This window comes from Acomys russatus, chromosome X, assembly GCF_903995435.1.
Source record: "Acomys russatus chromosome X, mAcoRus1.1, whole genome shotgun sequence".
Taxonomy (NCBI): domain Eukaryota; kingdom Metazoa; phylum Chordata; class Mammalia; order Rodentia; family Muridae; genus Acomys; species Acomys russatus.
The window spans coordinates 77,117,524-77,139,341 of NC_067169.1; the positions used below are offsets into that span (position 1 = coordinate 77,117,524).

At 43.2% G+C, this 21,818-nt stretch overlaps 1 protein-coding gene across 1 annotated transcript; it reads right to left on the reverse strand.

The window, feature by feature from the left end:
- Nucleotides 1–8,672: 8,672 nt before the first annotated feature.
- On the reverse strand, nt 8,673–19,839 carry LOC127184938 (melanoma antigen preferentially expressed in tumors-like). The gene is given in 6 exon segments (XM_051141401.1): nt 8,673–9,127; nt 9,553–9,605; nt 10,376–10,448; nt 10,451–10,962; nt 12,470–12,477; nt 19,537–19,839. Coding segments are annotated over 6 exon segments (1,404 nt in total).
- Nucleotides 19,840–21,818: the final 1,979 nt, after the last annotated feature.

The window sequence follows — 21,818 nt, forward strand, 5'->3', positions numbered from 1 at the left end:
TACTCACTAACAACTCTTATTAAATCATATCAGGAATCTGAGGGCAAAACTGGTCACAAGAAATTAAGCATCACCCTATGATCACCAGCCCAAGTTGAGAGAGAGGCAGGTCAGCCAGTACTATCTTGGGCTATGGTTCTTGCTCCTTTACCTCAAAAGTTCCCTAGCTCAACTATTAAGAGTGGAACTTTCTGAACTTCAAACTGCTCCCTGAGATTTTCTACATCATAGCCATTGAGAAAATCATCTTAACCTACTAAACAATCTATTTTTGAAATCCTTTCTATGCTTAGTAGTCAATGCTAACTATCTACATCTCTAAGGTCTTTCTAAGGGTGGTGCTTGAATCATTAATCTGCTCCAGGAGCATTTCCTGAAACAGAGCAAGCACTATTATGGTAAGTGCCAATGACAGTGCCCAGTAAGGGGCTAGAAGCCCCCTTAGAGTTTCCATACAACTCATATAGTATGTGGAGACCACAGGGGCAACAAGCAGATTGATGCTCTCTAACAGGATGAGTTGCTCAGAATACATAGTCCCTGTGGCCCTGCCTCCCACGGTACACCCATGGTGGTTGTGCTAACTGCTGGGTTGCATTCCATGAGTTCTAAAGCTGTTTTGCTGTTCCTCCTGAATGGCCCCTGACATAAGATCGACTAACCTGGACCCATAGGGGCTCACAGAGTCTGAACCACCAACCGGAGAGCATCCATGGGGTGAACCTAGGCTCCCCCAATGACACATATGTAACAGACCTAACGCTTGGTCCTCATGTGGGACCTCTAGCTGCAGGAGCGGGGCCTGTCTCTGACTCTGTTGCCTGCTTTTGGATCCCTTTCCTCTAACAGACAGCCCTGTCTAGCCTCAGTAGAAGATGTGCCCAGGCCTACTTGATATGCCAAGAGCTTGATATATCCATAGGAGGCCTCCCCTTCTGTGGGAAGGAAGGGAGGCAGCTCAGGTAAGGGGGGGGGGTCAGGGGAGGTGAGAAGGAGGGACTGGGAGGAGACAAGGGAAGGGAAGTTCATATAAGGATGTAAAGGAAATAAATGAACGAATGAATCAGGGGGAAAAAGACAGCTTTGACTTTGCCTCCATCCCTAGCACTTCCAAATGTTGCAAAATCTTTTCATCTGTTTGTCCACAAAACAACAGATCATTAAAAGCCAGGTGGGGATGGCACATGCCTTTAATCCTAGCACTCCTGGGAGGCAGAGGCAGGTGGATCTTTGTGAGGTCCAGGCCAGCCTGGTCTACAAGCAAGTGCAGGAAAGCCAGAGCTACACAGAGAATCCCTGTCTCAAAAAACAAAAAACAACAACAAAACAAAAACAAACAAACAAAAAAAGCAAAAGCACACAAGAAAAAGAATATTGCCAAAGGGGTTTAACATAAACTGTAGGGCCATGGAGCACGGAAACACTCTGTGGCGTACTGGTCCAAACAGTTGGTCCCTCTTGCCACAGGATAGCCCCACCTGTCTAAGGGCTGTGGCAGCTACTGCCAGTTTAATGAAAAAAAGGAGACAGGTTGACTCTGGATCAGAATCTTGTACTCAAAGCACTCCCACGATGTGCTTGAGGCCCTCCTCCAAGGCTCACCAGAATGCTGGCTGTCTAATAAGTATGTGGCCCAGAATTAAGCCTTACTCCTGGCCCACCCTGAAGGCCAGGTTGAGAAAACCACTGCGTTCAATCATCCTGCCTCCGGCCTAATAATGACCTGCAGGGGCTCATCCATGACTGTGACAAAATGAAGAACTTTATGACAGGCAGATCTGGGTCCTGGGGTCCTCCTCAAACTAAGGCACCAGCCAAGGAGAATATAGGCATTAAACTTCGAGCCCCTACCAAGACCTAGCGGACAATCATGATATTCTCCACCGTTGAGTGGAGAGTGAAATCTGACTCTCACAAGAACTCTGGTGCCCCTTTTCTGACCAGGTCCCCTGGAAGGGGAGGGCTGGCAGCACTCAGAGGAAGGATAGCAAGTTACCAAGAAGAGACTCCATATTCTAAGAGCATATATAGGGGGAGGAGGTCTCCCTCAATCACATACTTAGGGGAGGGGAGAAGGCAGGAAGTGGGAGGGAGGGAAGAATGGGAGGAAACAGGGGAAGGGCTTACAATCGAGCTGTAACATGAATAAAATAATAAAATTAAATTAAACCCCTGCCCCAAAAAGATGAAACCAGGTACATGGGAGCTGCAGTAGGTACTTCTAAAATTACCTGCTGAGTAATTAAATAGCTGATTAATTTAATACTAATTATTATTTTAGTAAAATCCGTGATTACTCTTTCATCAGCCTAATAACCAAATAAGCACACAGAAAGACTTGAATCTATTTAATTAGCCTATAACACAATGCTGCCCAATAATTATTCCATCCTAAACCTCTATGCTAGCATAGTTTCTTCCCATGCAGATTTCCCACCTTTCACTTGCCTTTGAATCATCTTCCTGACCTGGTTCATTTCTCCTGGTGTTTCCTGGTCTTCTCCTCACGTCTTTCTTTTTGTTTTTTTCAATAATAAACTAATATACAACAATAATTCTGGAACATTTATGAAAACTGTTAGGCAAGATCTACATTTGTAATTTCCAGTACATATGCATTTGGCACCTTATGGGAAATATTATCTATCATATCTATGAGAGTCCAAAATATTATACCTAAAACAATCTCTATCATATCTCATCGCTATCACCAAATAACCATCTATCTAGACCTAAAAATGGTTTATTTATTCTCTTTACATCCTGGTCCTAGCCCCATTTCTTCTCACCTCCCATTACCACACTCCCTCCCTCTCCCCATCCCTCTACACTATTTCTCAGAAAAGGGGAGCCCCACTTCTAATCCACCCCAGTGCATCAAGTGCCTTCAGGACTGAGCGCCTTCTCCTCCCCTGTGGCCTGGCAAGGCAGTGACATCAGGGAGAAGTGATAGAAGAGCTAGCAACAGAGTCCCTGTTAGAGTCAGCCCCCACTCCCTTTACTACAGGACCCACATGAAGCCTGAGCAGCCCATCAGCTCCTTCTGTGTAGGGAGCCTAGGTGGAGTCCATGCATGGGCCTTGGTTGGTGCTTCAGTCTCAGCCAGCCATTCTGGGCCCTGGTTAGTTGGCTCTGTTGGTCCTCTTATGGAGCTCCTGTCTCTTCCAGGTCCTGTTTTTCCTCCCCCCCCCCCCGTCCAGCTCCCCACTTTTTCATAACACTCCATTCGCAATGCCAATGTTTGGCCGCAAGTCCCCACATCTGTTACAGAGCACTGTTGGGTGGAGCATCTCAGAGGACAACTCTGCTAGGCTTCTGTCTGCAAACATAACAGAGTACCATTAATAGTGTCAGGGGTTGGCTCTCTCCCAAAGGATGGGTCTTGGCTTAGGCCAGGCTTTGGTTAGACTACCTCTGCTCTATCTTTTCTATGTTTATCCCTGCACAGCTTGTAGTCAGGGTGAGGATGAAGTTCTTGTGGGTGAGTTAATGCTCCCCTCCCTCTACTAGGAGATTTGTCTAGTTCTAGGGTGTCCTCTTAGTCTCTATGGCCCCTGATACTAGGAGTCTCTCCTAGAGTCCGTCTCATATCCTACCAGGAGCCTACCCTGACTTAGGTGTGCAGCTTGTCACAGAGAAGCTCCTGCCCACAGTTTCTTTTATTTTTTTCTTCTGAAAGCCTTCAAGCCTCCTCCTTCCCCCTGCTCTCCTCAGGTCTAATCTCCACTAGGAGTCTCTCCTAGAGTCCGTCTCATATCCTACCAGGAGCCTACCCTGACTTAGGTGTGCAGCTTGTCACAGAGAAGCTCCTGCCCACAGTTTCTTTTATTTTTTTTTCTTCTGAAAGCCTTCAAGCCTCCTCCTTCCCCCTGCTCTCCTCAGGTTTAATCTCCACCATTATTTTTATTTGTACTCCCTAACGTACGCTGTTTCTTCTCTTCCACCACTACCTCTGTCTGTTCTGTTTCCTCTTCTGGGTGAAGTTTAAGCATCCTCCCCTGGATCCTCCTTGTTACTCGTCTTCTTTGGGTCTGGGCATTGTAGTATGATTATCCTGACTCTATGGCTCAAATCCACTTCTAAGTGAGTACATAGCATGTGTGTCTTTCTGGCTCCAGCTTACCTCACTCAGGATGATCTTTTACAGTCTTTACTGTCACAGAAAAGATTGGGGCCCAAGTCACATACCTCAGAGCAGAGAACAGAACTGATCAATCTCACCCAGGCTTTCAGGGAGGGAAAAGGAAACCCCAGCATGATATACAAAACAGTTGCTGTGCTTTTTAATACTGTGTCCACTGCTGGTAGGTCTCTGGTAACTGACCCTCACCAGGATACTCCTCTGGGGTACACAAAACTTTCTGTATTGCTCAGAGCAAGGTATGTTATACCTAGGCTAAACAGCATAGTGTAAGATGTCTCAGCAAGATGCCAGGTTTACACTTAAGTTAATTCAAAGCACTGTGACTTTATGGACAAAAGAGTATGAATGACAGGCCTGCAAAGGTAGGATAAAAGTACTTCCTATTGTCTTTCCAGATGGGTGAAAGCATTCTCCTTTGAGGACTGAAACTGCTTAAATGCTTCTCAAGGAACTGGTCCCCTGATTTGGGCTCCTCCTTGCAATGGGGTCTTACACAGGCCTGGATTTCATATTGAAATTATCTCAACAGTTAATGTTTAGATATAGATTAAAAAGTTCACTGTGCACATATAGCCCAGACTCAGAGTTCTGGACAGCTGGAAAGAATAAACAGAATCTTAAAAAACAAAAAACAAAAAAGAAACTAACAAAAAAACCAAACCGAACCTTGAGCCAAAGTCTACTTACAGTCCTGAGAAGGATGGATAGACTTCCTTCCTTTGCTTTTGGCTCACTATACCCTATATAGGGAGAAATCACTCCTTATGATACTATGTTTGGAAGACATCCCCCACTGCTCCCATGTCACAGAGGCCAGAAGGTGGAACTCTCTAAGCATTCCTTTCCCAAGTAACTACATGCTTTCTAGTTCTCCACACAGGCTACTAATTGGACTACCAGAGAGACCCAGCCAGCCTCTGGACTCCACCACTAGTTTCCCCTGGTTTGAATTCAGTGATTTCATCAAGATCAAGCAGGTAGCCAAAGGGGCTCTGGCATCAAAATGGAAAATACCCTACATAGTGCTTCTCTCCACTGCTATGACTGTGAAGGTAGCTGGCATAACATCGATCCAGCTTACCCAGGTTAAGAAAATGGAAGCCACAGGTGATCATGGCAAACAGACTATCTCTAGACTATGGACCCATTAAGGTTTTGTCAGGCCCCGAGGCCATCCTTTCCTGCCCCTCTACCTCTGCCTAAGTCTTAAGTTTGATATAAACACACGGTTATGGTCCAACCTCCCAGGCCTGGACCTGAGAACTGTGGAATACAGATAAAAGGAAGGTATTAGCTAGTGTGACTACATGCCAGCAATCCATATTCTTCTTGACCTTTGCACATTGATGCTTGCTTTAAAGGGTTTTGTTGGAAAAAAGGAAAATAATAGGAGATTATCTTTTAAGATAAAAATACAGAGTTAACAATTCTATGCATGCCCTGCAGCTGGGTCCCCACGTTGCCAGGAACAACTGAAAACACATCGATGCATATTTAGAAAGAAAGCCCTCTCTCAAAGAAATGTACAATAGGAAAATACAATCCAATGGGCATAATATTAAAAATCTCTAAATTTCACAAGAAAGATCTGGCCTTGGAAAACTTGGGTATTCAGACTCTATCCCAAAGGAGGGGATCCTGGGGACAGAGTTAATCGGCTAGGACTGCTTTTTAGGCTTAGACCCCTGGCCCTGTACTACATAGGGAGAGGAACTATCCAGGCTGACAAACTCACTGTGACTGGGAACAGCCCCAAACTAACATTAGGGGACTTACAAGTGGCTGACACTTCTCTAATGTCCAGAACCTTTAACCTAGGCACTTCCGCTTAGTCTGATGCCTGCTCTTCTGCCTTGTGGGTTACCTCATCTGGGCAACAGCAGCATTGCTGGGCCCCTGAGACTACTTGGTGGCATGTACTAATGGTTTGACTAAATCTGCCCCTTATGATGTCTTCCAAACTAAGTAAACAGGTAGATTAGGATGCAGATATATTCAGATTCCATTTGAGGACTAAAACAACACTTAGATTCCCTTACAGAACTAGCCCTACAAAATTAAAGAGGCTTAGAATTACTTCTCATGTAATAAGGGACTAGTCATGGCTTGGAGGGGGGAAACCCTCTGTTTTTTTTCAAGATAATTAGAGAAAACCTTCCAGAGTTGGGGAAACTTCAAAAAGAGAAAGAGACAAGACATAAATCAGGTAATTGGTACCAGCCACTGTTTTCTTGGTGCCCCCTGGCTAGCAGCTCTTCTATTAGCACTGACTGGACCTTGCATTCTCAATCTGAATGGAGAAGTGGCTGGACCCTGCATTTGAAATTATGTGGCCAATTATGTGTCAGCTCAGTCACAGTAACTGTCCTGAGGACCCACCACACCTCTTTAGAACAGGATGAGTCCAGGATTTGACTCAATCACTAAGATCTGTGGGGAATGTAACATGGCCCCAGACCTCAGCAGGCTTCCAGTCCTTAGCACAAGTGACTCCATGATGGAAGTGTCACTCACCTGTAAAACTCAGCACACAGAGAAGACCACCTGCCAAAACTAAACAAAGGCCCAATCTGTCACAGTCCACAGTGCTGGGAAAAGTCTCTACATGTACTAACCTTGCCTTTTGGCTTCTGCGGTTCCACTTCTGAAACTGAAGTATGTTCTTCACTGGAGTATGTCCACCCAGGACAAGGATTTTATGCTTATAAGCTGACCCTGAGAAAGGAGAGGGGCTTCACTGGGATCCTGAGCATTCAGTTGAAGTACAGACCAGCCAATAAAAACTTTCTTTTAAAAAATAAAACCTTTTTATTGATTATTTGTTAGTTTCACATCATGGACCCCAGTCCTGCTCATCTGCCCATCTATCTCCCTATTCTCCCATACCTGTTCTTCACCTTTGCAACACCCTCCCAAATAACACACACACACACACACACACACACACACACACACACACACACACACACCATAGAAACATCTCATCATGGAAGCTGTGGTATATCACAGTGTGTCCCACAGTACACCCCTCTGTCCATACATCTTCACTAGGAAATGTTCATTGCAATGAGTCATTGATCAGGTTGGAGATCTCTGGCACCTGTGACACCGTCAATATTGGATCTTCATCTGCCTCCTCCTGGTTATTCTGTTTTTGCTTTGTCACAGAGATCCTGCAGCTTTGGGTCAGCAGGACTGGCCTTTTTCATGCATCCCAACCATTTGCAGATGGTACAGATTTGGGGGTGGGCTAACTCAGAGCCCTGGATCAGGGCTGAGTGGTAGCTCAGCTGGTCAGCAGGCTGGCTCTCCCTCATCTGCACCACCAGGGTGAGCTCCCCAGCACTGCTCTGGCTATGCCACCCAGTGCTGCTCTCAGCAGGAGGCAGGGGCAGTTCTCCTGCTCTCATGCTTGGTCACAGGCACCCAAGCTTTCATAGCCAGCTTCGCTGTGCCGCCCAGTGAAAGTACAGGGCCCATGCTGCCAAGCGCTAGAGCCTAGGAGGCTGGGCAGCTCTGCTGATCTCACATCTTCAGGCTGGCTCACCAGTGCCTTCTGGAGCCATCAGGGCCAGAGCCACTCTGTTTCCCAGGAGAGGTGCAGGGCCTGCTTTCCCAAGTGCTACAGCTAGTGAGGAGGGTAGATCTAGCTCTTGTGCTCTCATGACCTCAAGGCCAGTTCTCCCAACTGCCACAGGTAGCAAGGGGGGAGGCATCACCCCTGCGCCCATGTCGCATCACCACAGATAAGTGGTAGGGACAGCTCCCCCACACTCCTGTGCTCAGGACCCACTCACTCACAGCCCAGTCATCATGGCCAGCTCCACTGTGCTACCTGAGCTGGGTGCAGGGTCCCCTCTCCCAACTGCAGCTGTCAGAGAGAAGTGGGGCCAGTGCTCCAGAGCATTCCAGTCAGTGAGGAATGGGGCCAGATCTGTACAGCAATACCAACACCTGCTGGTACATTAGCCATAGTCTTAGACACGGCCCTCAGAGGCAGCCTCAGTCTAGACTTCATTATGGCCCCAGGTGGTGGGGATAGCTGCTAACAACAGGCTCCTTCTCTCCACCCTTGTGCCTCCTGTTCCATCTCCCTTCATACTGCTTAAGTGAAGATTTGAAAGTAAGCTACATAAATATGCCCAGTAAGTTTCGTGTACCCCAGAGGAGTAGCCTGGTGAAGGTCAGCAAATACATCCAGGAAAAGTTACAGTGACACTGTTGGTGTCAAGTTTCTACAAGTAAATCTCAGTGAGGACAGGGGTATAACTTTTCGTGACTTGATGTATAGCATACTTGTCAGTAAGGAGGAAATTAATGATAATGGACAAAAGACCCTCAGGTACTCTCATCTATTCCATTTTCTTGTTAGAGTTATTCTTTATAAAGTTCCATTACATTCGTATATTCCCTGACTGTAATTCCTACAACATAAGGATCTTACATATAAAGCCTATAGACTTAAATAAAGAACACTGCATGCTTAAACTACATTTATCAGTGTTGAAAATTGGCTGAACTGTGAAAATCACTCTGAAAAGGTGATCCAATTCCTGTTACTTCTCTTTGCTGCCTGTAGCATTGCCTTCGGTTGTGCCTGAACATTGGCAAGCTTCTGTTGGTCTAAGCTACCCTGATAATACTGTCGTTCATAGCAGTGTACTGGGACAGGGTAAATCACATAATCCAACTCCATTAGGGGTAGTAAGTTTTGCAAAATTCTCATGAGCATAGACATTGTAATGGGATTAGAAGCAAAACTAAACACACAGAGGTGGGAACAGTGGCTTAGGACCGGGATAAGAGAAGATATGATAGAATCTGTTGTAAGACAATGATTTATCTCTAGAAGCTGCAGGGTACCAGGGACATTCTCCATAAGAATTTGGAAGGGCTCACAATCTCCCCATGATATTGGATTGTTACTGAAATTCAGCAGCTTGAGGTGAGTGGCCTGAGGACACTGGGACAGAAATCTGAAGTCTATGTAAGAAAGTGTCAGAAGCCATAGGACCTTGCCTGACCTGCCCCAGTGGCTGAGAGGCCCTGCTGGCTGAAAGCCACAGCTGTCTGCATACTTGAGATAATTATTCTGCCTGGCAACCACAAAGATCCAGCCTGACCCTGAGAAAGAGAACATTCGGTGTACCGCGACTTCTGAATAATCGCCCCACTCCACGCCTGCTGTCCTTGGGCCTGGCCCAGAAGATTTTGTAACTTTCCACTGCATTCCTTCCCACCCCCTGCCCTCTCAGAAACTTACTTTAAATTTGGATACCCCCTTACAATAAACGGCCCTCGATAAGCAACGTTTTCCTGGGCCCATGTCTCTCTTTCGTCCATTCTTTATTCACAGGTCGCGACCCTCCTCGCCACTCCACGAATAACTGAACCCGCGGGTCGGGGACAAGAAAGCTCACAGAAAGGCAGATTCAAGAAATCCAGATAATGTGGCAGGACTCTGCAAGGAAAAAAACAGAAAAGCATTTCTGAAGGATACAGAATCAGTGAGGGGGAATGTATCTATGAATCTAGAACACACTACTTTGCACATATGCTGCTGCAACAACTAACAGTGTGGGCTTTGACTCACTCAATAGGCAGATGGCTCTGAGAAAGCTACTTTTGTATTCTTAGACATAGATTTTTAACCTTCAGAATCTGTACAAGATAGTATTATGCTCAGTCCTGTGCAATCGTAAGTGAAAAAATACCTACTTGGTACTTATACTCCATGTGGAACTAATTCTACCGTTTGGTGGAGTGGGGTCAGGGATAACAGGCAACTGCATGGCCCTAAATGACAACCCCTAGGTTCTGGGCCTAATCCTTGACCAAAACAAATGAACAAATATGATCTGACATTATGAACTATGGGTGCACACATGCCAGCACTACAGAATGGAATCTCTAACTTCTTCCACCCCGGTGTCTCCAGTTCATCTGTAGATACTTAGAGAAAGACTATGTCTTTTTCATTAATGTATTTTGGGTTGGAAAATGTGTTCACATGGTTGGATGAAAAAGAATGGTTGTAGCTTATTTTTATATGCCAGCCTTTTCCCTTATTATAAAGAAGTGCTCTACTGGACAGTTTCAAGCTTCCAGCTGTGCTACTGCTGAGGAGAACAGCAAAACTGATCCTGAAGTGGCTTAGGAATGCCACAGAATTCCATCCTTTCTGAACAACAGATTGTCCAGGAGACCAAGTACCTCCCCTCAAACTCTCACCTGAGCAATTTGTGTAGACGATTTGTTAGGCAGAAGAAAGACAGGTTGAGTTCCTGAAGGTGGTCTATTGCTTAAGTTCGGTGAGGAGACTTTTGAATATCTTCCCATTCAAGGATCTAAGGGTGATTTTAGAGAGACTGAGACTGTCCAGGTGAACCATCTGAGACATAGGGGTGGTGATATCATTCAGGGAAGTCCAGTCAATGGCCAGGTGATCAACACATGACAGATTCAGAAGCTTCAAGGTATTTTTATAGTCAGACAGCTTATCAATTTGCAAATACCGACAGCAGAGGTGCAAGGACTCTGAGCTCTGCTCAACTTTACTCATAAGCAAATCAAAAAATTCCCTTGATCTCAAGGTACTGTCAAGGGAAACGTCCACTAGTAATTCAGTAGTGGGACAGCTGGACATCTGAACCTCAGAGCCTAAATCTACAGTGTTATGTTGGCCTGCTCTCTTTAGGACAGAGGCTTGAGAGTAAGAGCAAGACTGAAAACAGAAAAGAAATTTGGTCCTCATTTGAAAACATGTGGTCCTGCAGTCACCATCCTGCCTCAAATCTAGGATCTTCAGTTTGGAGCCTCTGTAGGGAAAAGAGGAGATAGCACATATAAGAGGTAGCATATTTTATTATAACCCATGAACATTAATAATATGATCCATTCCACACAGCAAATAATAGGAAGCATTTTCTATTCAAATACAGCATTTTTCTGTCCTGTACACAGCATTAATGCTCACCTGTTTCAGTACTTCTATCTTCTAAGTAATATATTAATCATGCAAACCAATCAATAGTACTCTCACTCACATTTGTTACACAATTAAACCCCTCTGTAAGACATAGGATTCTTTTAAATAACTTCAACTGAGAGGGTGGAAAGAAAGTTAGAGCTAGTAGGTATGGAGGACACTAAAGAAACAAGGCCCTTAAGTCGACAGGGGCATTGCACATAGGAAGTCACAGACACTGAGGAAACATATGCATGGCCTGCACATATCTGCACCAGATGGGATCCTAGAGCTGAAACATGACCCCATCCCCAATCCGGAAGTTGATAACTACTTACAAATGAAAAATTTGTTTCTTCCAATAAAAGTCTCACTGGAAAAACAAAGTACTATTAAGGGTAGATTGGGCTTTTTTTTTTTTAAGAAAAATTCTTATATTTTCTTTCTATCTAATTATTACGTATTTAAATTTTTTCTCTTTTTGCCCTATGGGTTATGGTACTCAGGAGAAGGATAGTAGGCTACCAAGAAGAGACTTTATACCCTATGATCATACAGGGGGAGGAGGTCCTCCCTCAGTCACAGTCATAGGGGAGGGGAGTAAGGGGAAAATGGGAGGGGGGGAGGAATGGGAGGATACAAGGGATGGGATGACAATTGACATGTAATATGAATGAATTAATAAATAAAAAAATTTTAAAAGAAAAATTCTTGTTTTATTTCTATCTAATTTTTTGCATATTTAAATTTTTCTCTTTTTGCCACATAGGCTGTTTGCATATATTATAGTTTCTAGCATTGTGTGTTTGTGGGATTACTGACTGTGGATCTTTGTTTCTATATATTTTCTTTTTAAATATTTTGTTGATTTATTCACATTACATCTCAATTGTTAGCCTATCCCTTGTATCTCCCCATTCCTCCCTCCCTCCTGCTTCCCCCCTACTCCCCTCCCCTATGCCTGTGACTGAGGGAGACCTCTTCCCCCTGTATATGCTCATAGGGTATAGAGTCTCTTCTTGGTGACCTGTTATCCTTCCTCTGAGTGCCACCAGGCCTCCTCATCAAGGAGACGTGGTCAAAAATGGGGCACCAGAGTTTGTATGAAAGTCAGACTTCACTCTCCACTCAATGGTGGAAAATGTCCTGTCCATCGGCTAGGTCTGGATAGGGGTTCGAAGTTTACTGCCTATATTGTCCTTGGCTGGTGCCATAGTTTGAGTAGGACCCCTGGGCCCAGATCCACCCATCATAATGTTCTTCTTGTAGGTTTCCAGGACCCTCTGGATCCTTCTATTTTCCCCATTCTCCCATGTTTCTCTCACCTAAAGTCCCAATAGGATGTCCTCCCCTCTGACCCACTTTCCTGGTAAGTAAAGTCTTTCATGGGACATGCCCCTTGGGCTAGTATCTCAATATAAGTGAGTATATACCATTTGCCTCTCTTTGCTTCTGGGTGAACTCACTCATTATGATCATTTCTAGCTCAATCCATTTGTCCACAAATTTCTGGAATTCCTTGTTTTTAATAGCTGAATAGTATTCCATAGTGTAAATGTACCACAGTTTCTTTACCTATTATGAATAAGGCTGTGATGAACATGGTAGAGCAAATGTTCTTGTTGTGTGCTGGAGCATCTTCTGGGTATATTCCAAGGAGTGGAATAGCTGGGTCTTGAGGAAGCCCTATTCCCAGTTTTCTGAGATAGTGCTAGATAGCTTTCCAAAGTGGCTGTACTAGTTTGCATTCCCACCAGCAATGAAGGAGTGTTCCTCTCTCTCCATGTCCTTGACAGCATGTGGTGTCACTTGAGTTTTTGATATTAGCCATTCTGATGGGTGTAAGAGGAAATGTCAGTGTCGTTTTGATTTGCATTTCTCTGATGACTAACAAGGCCGAGCATTTCTTTAAGTATTTCTCAGCCATTTGATATTCCTCTGTTGAGAATTCTCTGTTTAGTTCTGAGTCCCATTTTTCAATTGGGTTATTTGGCTTGGTGGTGTTTAATTTCTTGAGTTCTTTATATATTTTGAATATTAAACCTTTATCAGTTGAAGGTCTTTAATCCACTTGGACTTGAGTTTTGTGCACAGTGACAAATAGGGGTGTAATTGCATTTTTCTACATGTAGACATCCAGTTAGACCAGCACAATTTGTTGAAGATGCTATCCTTTTTCCATTGTATAGATATGGCTTCTTTGTCAAAAATAAAGTGACAAAATGTGTGTGGATTCATCTCTGGGTCTTCAATTCGATTCCATTCATCCACCAGCCTATTGCTGTGCCAGTACCATGCTCTTTTAATTGCTGTTGCTCTATAGTACAGCTTAAGATCAGGTATGGAGATTCCTCCGGAGGCTCTTTTATTGTATAGGATTGTTTTTGCTATTCTGGGTTTTTTTGTTTCTCCATATGAAGTTGAGAATTGATCTTTCAATATCTTCAAAATATTTTTTTAGGTATTTTGATGAGGATTGTGTTGAATCTGTAAATTGCTTTTGGTAAGATGACCATTTTTACTATGTTAATTCTCCTGATCCACGAACAAGGTAGATCCCTCCATCTTCTGATGTCATCTTCAATCTCTTTCTTCAGAGATTTAAAGTTTTTTTTTTTTTTCAAACAACTTCTTCACTTGCTTGGTTAGAGTTACTCCTAGATATTTTATATTGCTTGTCACTAACATGAAGGGTGTAGTTTTCCTAATTTCTTCCTCTGCCTGTTTGTCATTTGTATATAGGAAAGTTACTCTTTTGAGTTAATTTTGTGTTCAGCCAATTTTCTGAAGGTGTTTATCAGCTGTAGGAGTTCTCTGGTGAAATTTTGGGGGTCACTTATATACACTATCGTATCATCTGCAAATAGGGATAATTTGACATCTTTCTTTTCCAGTTGGATCCCCTTGATCTCCTTTTGATGTCTAATTGCTCGGTCTAGAACTTCAAGAACTATATTGAAGAGATATGGGGAAACTGGACAGCCTTTGATGGTCCCTGATTTTAGAGGGATTTCCTTGAGTATCTCTCCGTTTAATTTGATGTTGGCTATTGGCTTGCTGTATATAGCCTTTATTATGTTTAGATAAGTGCCTTGTATTCCTGATCTCTCCAGAACTTTAAACATGAATGGTGTTGTATTTTATCAAATGCTTTTTCAGTATCTAAGGAGATGATCATGTGGTTTTTTTCTTTCAGTTTGTTCATATGGTTGGATTACATTGATGGATTTCCGTATGTTAAACCATCCCTGAATGCCTGGAATAAAGCCTACCTGGTCATGGTGAATGATGTCTTTGATATGCTGTTGTATTCGTTTTGTGAATATTTTATTGAGTATTTTTGCATCAGTGTTCATAAGAGAAATTGGTCTGAAATTCTTTTTTTTTGTTGGGTCTTTGTGGGGTTTAGGCATCAACGTGACTTTGGCCTCATAGAAAGAATTTGGTAATGTTCCATCCATTTCTATCTTTTAGAATAGCTTGAAGAGTATTGGTATTAGTTCCTCTTTGAATGACTGGTAGAATTCTGCGCTGAAGCCATCTGGCCCTGGGCTTTTTTCAGTTGGGAGACTATCAATGATTGCTTCTATTTCTATAGGCAAAATAGGGCTATTTAATTTGTTTATCTGACCTTTATTCAATTTTGGCAAATGGAATTGGTCGAGAAAATTGTCCATTTCCCTTAGATTTTCAAATTTTGTGGCATAAATGCCTTTAAATAGGTTCTTATGATTCTTTGTATTTCTTCGGTGTCTGTTGTTATGTCTCCCTTTTCATTTCTAATTTTGTTCATTTGGATAGTGTTTCTCTGTCTTTTAGTTAGTTTGGCTAATGGTTTGTCTATCTTGTTAATTTTCTCAACGAACCAGCTCTTGGTTTTGCTGATTCTTTGAATTGTTCTCTTTGTTTCTAATTTATTGATTTTTAGGCCTGAGTTTGATTATTTCCAGACATCTACTCCTCTTGGGTGTTTCTGCTTCTTTTTTTCTAGGGTTGTCAGATGTGTTGTTAAGTTGTTTATGTGGGATGTTTCCATTTTCTTTCTAAAGACACTTATTGCTATGAATTTTCCTCTTAGCACCGTCTTCATTGTGTCCCACAAATTTGGGTACGTTGTTCCTTCATTTTCATTGAATTTCAGGAAGTCCTTTATTTCTTCCTGTATTTCTTCCTTGACCCAGGAGTCATTAAGTAGAGAGTTGTTTAGTTTCCATGTGTGTGTAGGCTTTTTGTTATTTCTGTTGTTGTTGAAGTCCAGCCTTAGACCACAGTGATCTGATAAGAAACAAGGTATTATTTCAATCTCCTTGTATCTGTTGAGGCTTGCTTCATGACCTACTATGTGATCAGTTTTAGAGAAGGTTCCATGGGGTGCAGAGAAGAAGGTATAATCCTTTGCATTTGGGTAAAAGTTCTGTAGATATCTGTTAGATCGATTTGATTCATGACATTGGTTAATGAAGTTATTTCCTGGCTTGGTTTTTTATTCAAAGACCTATCCTTCAGTGAAAGTGGGGTGTTGAAGCCTCCCACTATTAATGTGTGGGGATTGATGAGTGGTTTAAACTTTGTTAATAGCCCTTTCTTTTTAAAAACTTTTATTAATTTATTCTTGTTACATCTCCACGGTTATCCCATCCCTTGTATCTTCCCATTCTTATACACTATGGAACACTACTCAGCTATTAAAAACAAGGAATTCCTGAAATTTTTGGACAAATAGCTTGACCTAGAAATGATCATAATGAGTGAGTTAACCCAGAAGCAGAAAGACTCAAATGGTGTATACTCACTTATATCTGCATACTAGCCCAAGGGGCATGTCCCATGAAAGCCTTCACTTACCAGGAAACTGGGACAGAGGGGAGGACATCCTATTGGGACTCTAGATGAGAGAAGCATGGGAGACTAGCAAAGTTAATAGCTCTTTTATAAATGTGTGTACCCTTGTATTAGGAGCATATATGTTCAAAATTATGATGTCTTCTTGATTGACTTTACCTTTGATGACTATGAAGTGTCCTTCCATGTCCCTTTTGATTAATTTTGGTTGAAAGTCTATTTTATTAGATTATAGAATGGCTACCCCAGCTTGCTTCTTGTGACCATTTGCTTGAAATATTTTCCCCCAACCTTTTACTCTGAGGCAACGTCTGTCCTTGTGGTTGAGATGTGTTTCTTGAATGCAGAAGAATGTTGGGTCATGTTTATTCATGCACTCAGTTAGTCTGTGTCTTTTTATTGGAGAATTGAGACCATTGATGGTGAGAGATTTAATGACCAGTGATTGCTAAGTCCCTTCATTTTTGCTGTTTGTTACAGTCGAGATTTTGTGAGGTTGTGATTTTGCAATTGTGTAGTTATCTATTTCCTGTGTAGTTTTGGTTGTAATTTGACCCTTTGGGGTGGAGTTTTCCTTCTAGTAACTTCTGTAAAGCCGGATTTGTAGCTAGGTACTGTTTGAATTTGTTTTTGTCATGGAATATCTTGTTTTCTCTGTCAATGGTTATTGATAGTTTCACTGGATATAGTAATCTTGCCTGGTATCTGTGTTCTCTTAGGGTTTGCAAGACTTCTGTCCAGGCCTTTCTGGCTTTCATGGTTTCTGCTGAGAAGTCAGAAGTAATTCTGATAGGTTTGCCTTCATATGTTACTCAGCCTTTTTCTCTTGCCGCTTTTAATATTTTTTCCTTGTTCTGTATATTTTGTGTTTTTATTATTATGTGGCAGGAAGATTTTCTTTTCTGGTCTATTTTATTTGGTGTTCTGTAGGCCTCTTGTATACTCATATGCATCTCCTTCTTCAAATTGGGGAAATTTTCTTCTATGATTCTGTTAAAGACATTTTCTGGGCTGTGGAGTCGGTGTCCTCTCTTTCCTCAAAAACTACTATTCTCAAGTTTTGTCTTTTCATGGTGTCCTTGATTTCTTGGATGTTCTGTGTCAGGAACTTTTCAGATTTAGCATTTTCTTTGATGGTTGTTTCGAGTTCTGCGATTGTATCTTCAAGTCCCAATATTCGTTCCTCCATTTCTTGCATTCTGTTAGATAAGGTCACATCTGAGATGCTCGCTTTCTCCTCTGTTGCCTCTCAATCATGTTTTTCTTTTGTGTGTTCCTTTAACATAGCTTCCATTTTTATCTTCAGGTCTTGAACTGTTTTAATGATTTCCTTCACCTGGTTATTTTTTTTTTCTGAAATTCTTCAAGTGTCTCTTTATATGACTCTTTTAAATCTTCAGCCTTCTTGTTTGCCTCCTCCTGCAGTTGTTTACAGATTTTATTCGTTTCTTCCATTATCATCTTCCTTAATAAGGACTTGAGGTCATTTTCTTGTATTTCGATTGTTGTTGGGTTCTCTGGGTTGTTTTCATTGGGATTGCTGGGATATGGAGATGCCAAACTGTTTTGGGTTTTTTGCATTCTTTCACTGTCCTCTTGTCATTTTGGTGACTCTGATGTTGGGAGGTAGCTTCTAGTGACCTTCACTGGTTGAGAGTGGATAGTTGATGACTGATTATAGGTCGGGTGCCCTTGCCTGTGGGAATCAGGGAGTATTTTCCTGGAACAGGCAGGTGATCTGGTTTCCACTCCTGGAGATTTTTCTCTACACCTTAGGCTCCAGGCTGAGTCAGCCAAAGTAAGTTTCTGTTTGGACCCTTTCACCTTAGTGCTGTAATTCAGATCAGCAGTTTTGGGACCTAGAACAAGGTCAGAACACAGGCACTCTGGTTGGGTAGGGTGGTCCCAGCTGCCTATCCTTCCTGTCACTTGGTAGCCAAGACCCCAGCTGGATCAGATCTTCTGGGCTGTAGTTGTCTTTTAGCTCTGCCTCTATACCCTGCAGAAGTGCCCAGCCTCTCCCAGGAACATGGGAGATCTTGCTGGGCCTGTGGGAGCTGAAACAGCTAGGTTCTGTCTGTTGGAGAATGCAAGATCAGTGTGCCATGGGCCAGAGACAATACAGTTTCAGGCCACTGGGAGGATCCAAGGTGCCTGCACTTTTCATGACTCTGTAAGCCAGGATGCTCAGAAATCCCTCTAGGTCAGCAATTAGACACTGCAGGCACGCCCCTATGTCTCTCGACAGCGTGAGAGATCCTGCTTGGCCTGTGGGAGCTGATCCAGCTTGGTTCTGTCTGTTGGAGAGTGTGGGATCAGTGTGCTGTGGGTCAGAGGCAATAGGATTTCAGGCCAATGGCGGGTTCCAAGGTGCCTGTACTTTCCACGACTCTGGAAGCCGGGATGCTCAGAGATCCCTCTAGATCAGTGATTAGACACTGCAGGCATGCCCCATGTCTCCTGATAGCGTGGGAGATCCTGCTGGGCCTGTGGGAGCAGTCAAAGCTGGTTTCTAACTGTCCCTGTTTGCAGGCTCAGTCCATTGTGTCCAGCTTTAGATTGGGCCCAGGATGGCCCTCAAGCTGCACACCCACTCTAGCAATTTTTGGTGGGCCCCACTGCCTGTGTTTCCACTCAGCCTGGGCAGGCAACCTCCACAGTTTGACGTGGGGTGGGTGGAGGGATCCAAGGGCAGTTTCACCCTATTCCCTTAGACTCCTCAGGCCAGGGGCTCCAGAATACCACCTCCCCACACAGCGAGTTTGTGCTTTATATGCCGGCTGCAGCTCACATGTGAATTCCTTTTGAGAGTCTGGGGAGTGGATTTAGCACCTCCGGGCTGTTGCTTATCCTAGGGCTAGGCTCACCTGTAGTTTGCAGAGTTTGGGACTCCACTTACCTACAGTTCCCAAGATCCAGCAGTCTGTGGCTCCATTCAAGTACCTGGTCTCCTTGCAATAGATCAGATATGGTGCATACTGGCAAACACCATCTTGGAACTCTTTCTATATATTTTCTTGTGCTTTCTCTTGGGCTCCTTTCCCCCTCTTTGCTTTGTCCTATCTGATGTATTAGTTTTTGTTCTATCTTATTATTACCCCTTAGAAGCCTGTTTGTGTTTGAATAGGAGACAGAAAAGGAGTGGATTCCTATGGGAATGGAGGTGGGGAGAAACTAGGAGGAAGAGAAAGAGGGAAAACCACAACAGGATATATTATATAAAAAAAACAAACTTTTTGACAGGGTCTTTTCTGCATAGCCTTAGCTGTCCTGGATTTCCCTTTGTAGACCAAGATGGCCTCAAACTCACAGAGTTCCTCCTGCCTCTGCCTCTTGAGTACTGAGATTAAAGGTGTGTGCTGCCACCACCTGGCTAAAATATCTATTTTTAGGAAAACAAAACAAAACAAAACAAAACAAACAAAAAGAAAACAAAGACAAAACCAAACCTTAACAGTTGGACCAAATACTTCCTACCAGCTGACAGCATTTACCGTTAACTAACTCTGGTATGCCTTTTTTCCTCTCTGTCTCCACAGCCTGAAGAATAACCTCTTGCTGGCTTCCCATGTCACTATTACACAGAATCTTGCCGAGGAGAAGCAGAGTTTATGGCAGGAAGGAATTGAAGACCATCAATCATGGCTTTCAAGAGTTCACTTTGTGTTTCATTTACTCTTAATGTTCCAATGTGGAGACAATAAAAGGGCCAAACCTTCACCATTGCTGTCAGTGTCTTCTTATGCCCACCCAAGAAGGCAGAGGTGAACAAAGGAACAAAAAGATCTCGTCGGATCTCTTCAAGAGATTGGATTATTATAGGCTCATTCCTGAGCAGACCCTGTACAGCAAGATGTAACAGGATGGCTGGGTCCTTGTGGTGCATCTTCAAGAACCTGTATCAGGACCGCAAAAAATGTTCAGTTCTGACTCAGTGCTAGCATTGTAGAGTAATCATATGAGCCAGACAATGACTTCCAGAGACCTCTACTATTGTCACAGTTTAAATGTTGATGTCTGTATATTACCATATGTTAAATAGACATTTCAAATCAGAAGGCAATATTATGTAGCTACATAATTTCCTCTGCAAAGAATACAAAACCAACGAGAAGGGGAAATGTAAATATACATGAAATAATATCTTCATTTTATGGAAATGAAAAATACTAAACAATAAAAAACAACTGTAACAGCCTAAATGTCCCTCAGTTTAAGAATGGATAAAGAAACTGTGGTACATTTACACTACGGAATACAACTCAGCTATTAAAAACAAGGAAATCCCAAAATTTGTGGACAAATGGAACTAGAAATGATCATACTGAGTGAGTTAACCCAGAAACAGAAAGTTTACGTGGTATATACTCACTTATAATTAGGCACTAGCCCAAAAGGCATGTCCCACCAAAGTCTTCACCTACCAGGAAATTGAGATAGATGTGAGGACATCCTACTGAGACCCTAGGTAAGAGAAATATAGGAGATGGGGAAATAGAAGGATCCAGGGGGTCCTAGAAAACCTACAAGAAGAACATCGTGACATGTGGATCAGGGCACATTTGCCTCTCCCTCTTTTTCTTACCCTCATCCCATCAAGAGTGTGTGGCCATTAACCAAACCCTTAGTTGCAATTGGATACCTCTGATTTTTTGTGGGGGGGGGGTTGTGTTGTGGCTCTTGTCTATATGAGCAGTAGAAGCCCGAGTCTGGGGCCTTATTGGTGTTCCATGAGAACTCGGTTTGGATCCTGGTCCTCATCTGCCCTCTTCTCCCTCCCTCTCTCTCTTTCCCAACCCCCAGAGCAGAGGCCTTTTGTCATTCCACATGCCAGTGAATCCAACATCCACACAGTGAGGTAAGGATATTCTACTGGTTCCTTAGACTGACTCCCTCCATCTGGACTCTGACTGTCCTCCAGCTTTCTGCCTTAGGCTTTGCATGCTCGGTCTCTGTCATTCTTAACCCTGGGAGCTCCAGCTTCCTGCATTTAGCTTTACCTGTCAAGTCACTGGAACTGGGGGTGCCATTCCAGCCCTCTGGGTTACTAACTTCCAGCCACTTTCCAGGTGTAGGTTACAACTTATTATGGAAAGTGGGCCTCACACTTGCTTTGTCCCAGATGGGGTCCAAGATCTTGATTCCCACACGCCTTAGGCTTGCTTTAAAACAAACCACAAGGTGCTAGTATGCTGGTTGACTGAGGCCCCAAAGTGTTTAACCTCATTGAGATGCTGGCTCTAGAGATGGGATTTGGCCTCCGTTCCCCATTCCAGAGTCAAACATGCTTGTCTCAGAACATTCTCCAAACCCCTGTCCTGGCTTAGTCTGGCCTCCCGATGCTGTGACAGGGAACATGAGAACAAAATAGCCCAAGAAGAAAAGAAATTGTGCCCTTAAGGACAGCTAATGGGTAAACTATTTCCAATACAGGTGATCATTATTTAACACCCAATATAAGAATGTCTACAATAAAAACAAGTACTATAAAAAAGGATGTGAGACGTAAGAGCTAGCTAGCCTTCTGACTCAGGTGACAGGGAACTCCTGACATCTTTTCCCAGTTCTGAACCTGAGATGGAACGTTCCTTGGGGAGATTTGGGAAGTTACTTTCGTTCTCCTTCTATGTCTCTTGTACAACTCCTAAGAGGGACCTCGTACTAACTATATTCTAATTACTCTAATAGGTACCTATGGACTCAGCCTCCGAGAGTAGAGACCATGAAATTCTTTCCTCTGTTTCTTTAGTTTCATATTTTGGACCTACCTGCCTAGGCTATAGATACCATTGCCTCTTAAATCCATCTGAACCTAAGTAAAGTGTCTTTTAAAAGAAAAGTATGTAGGCATCTATATTTCATCTG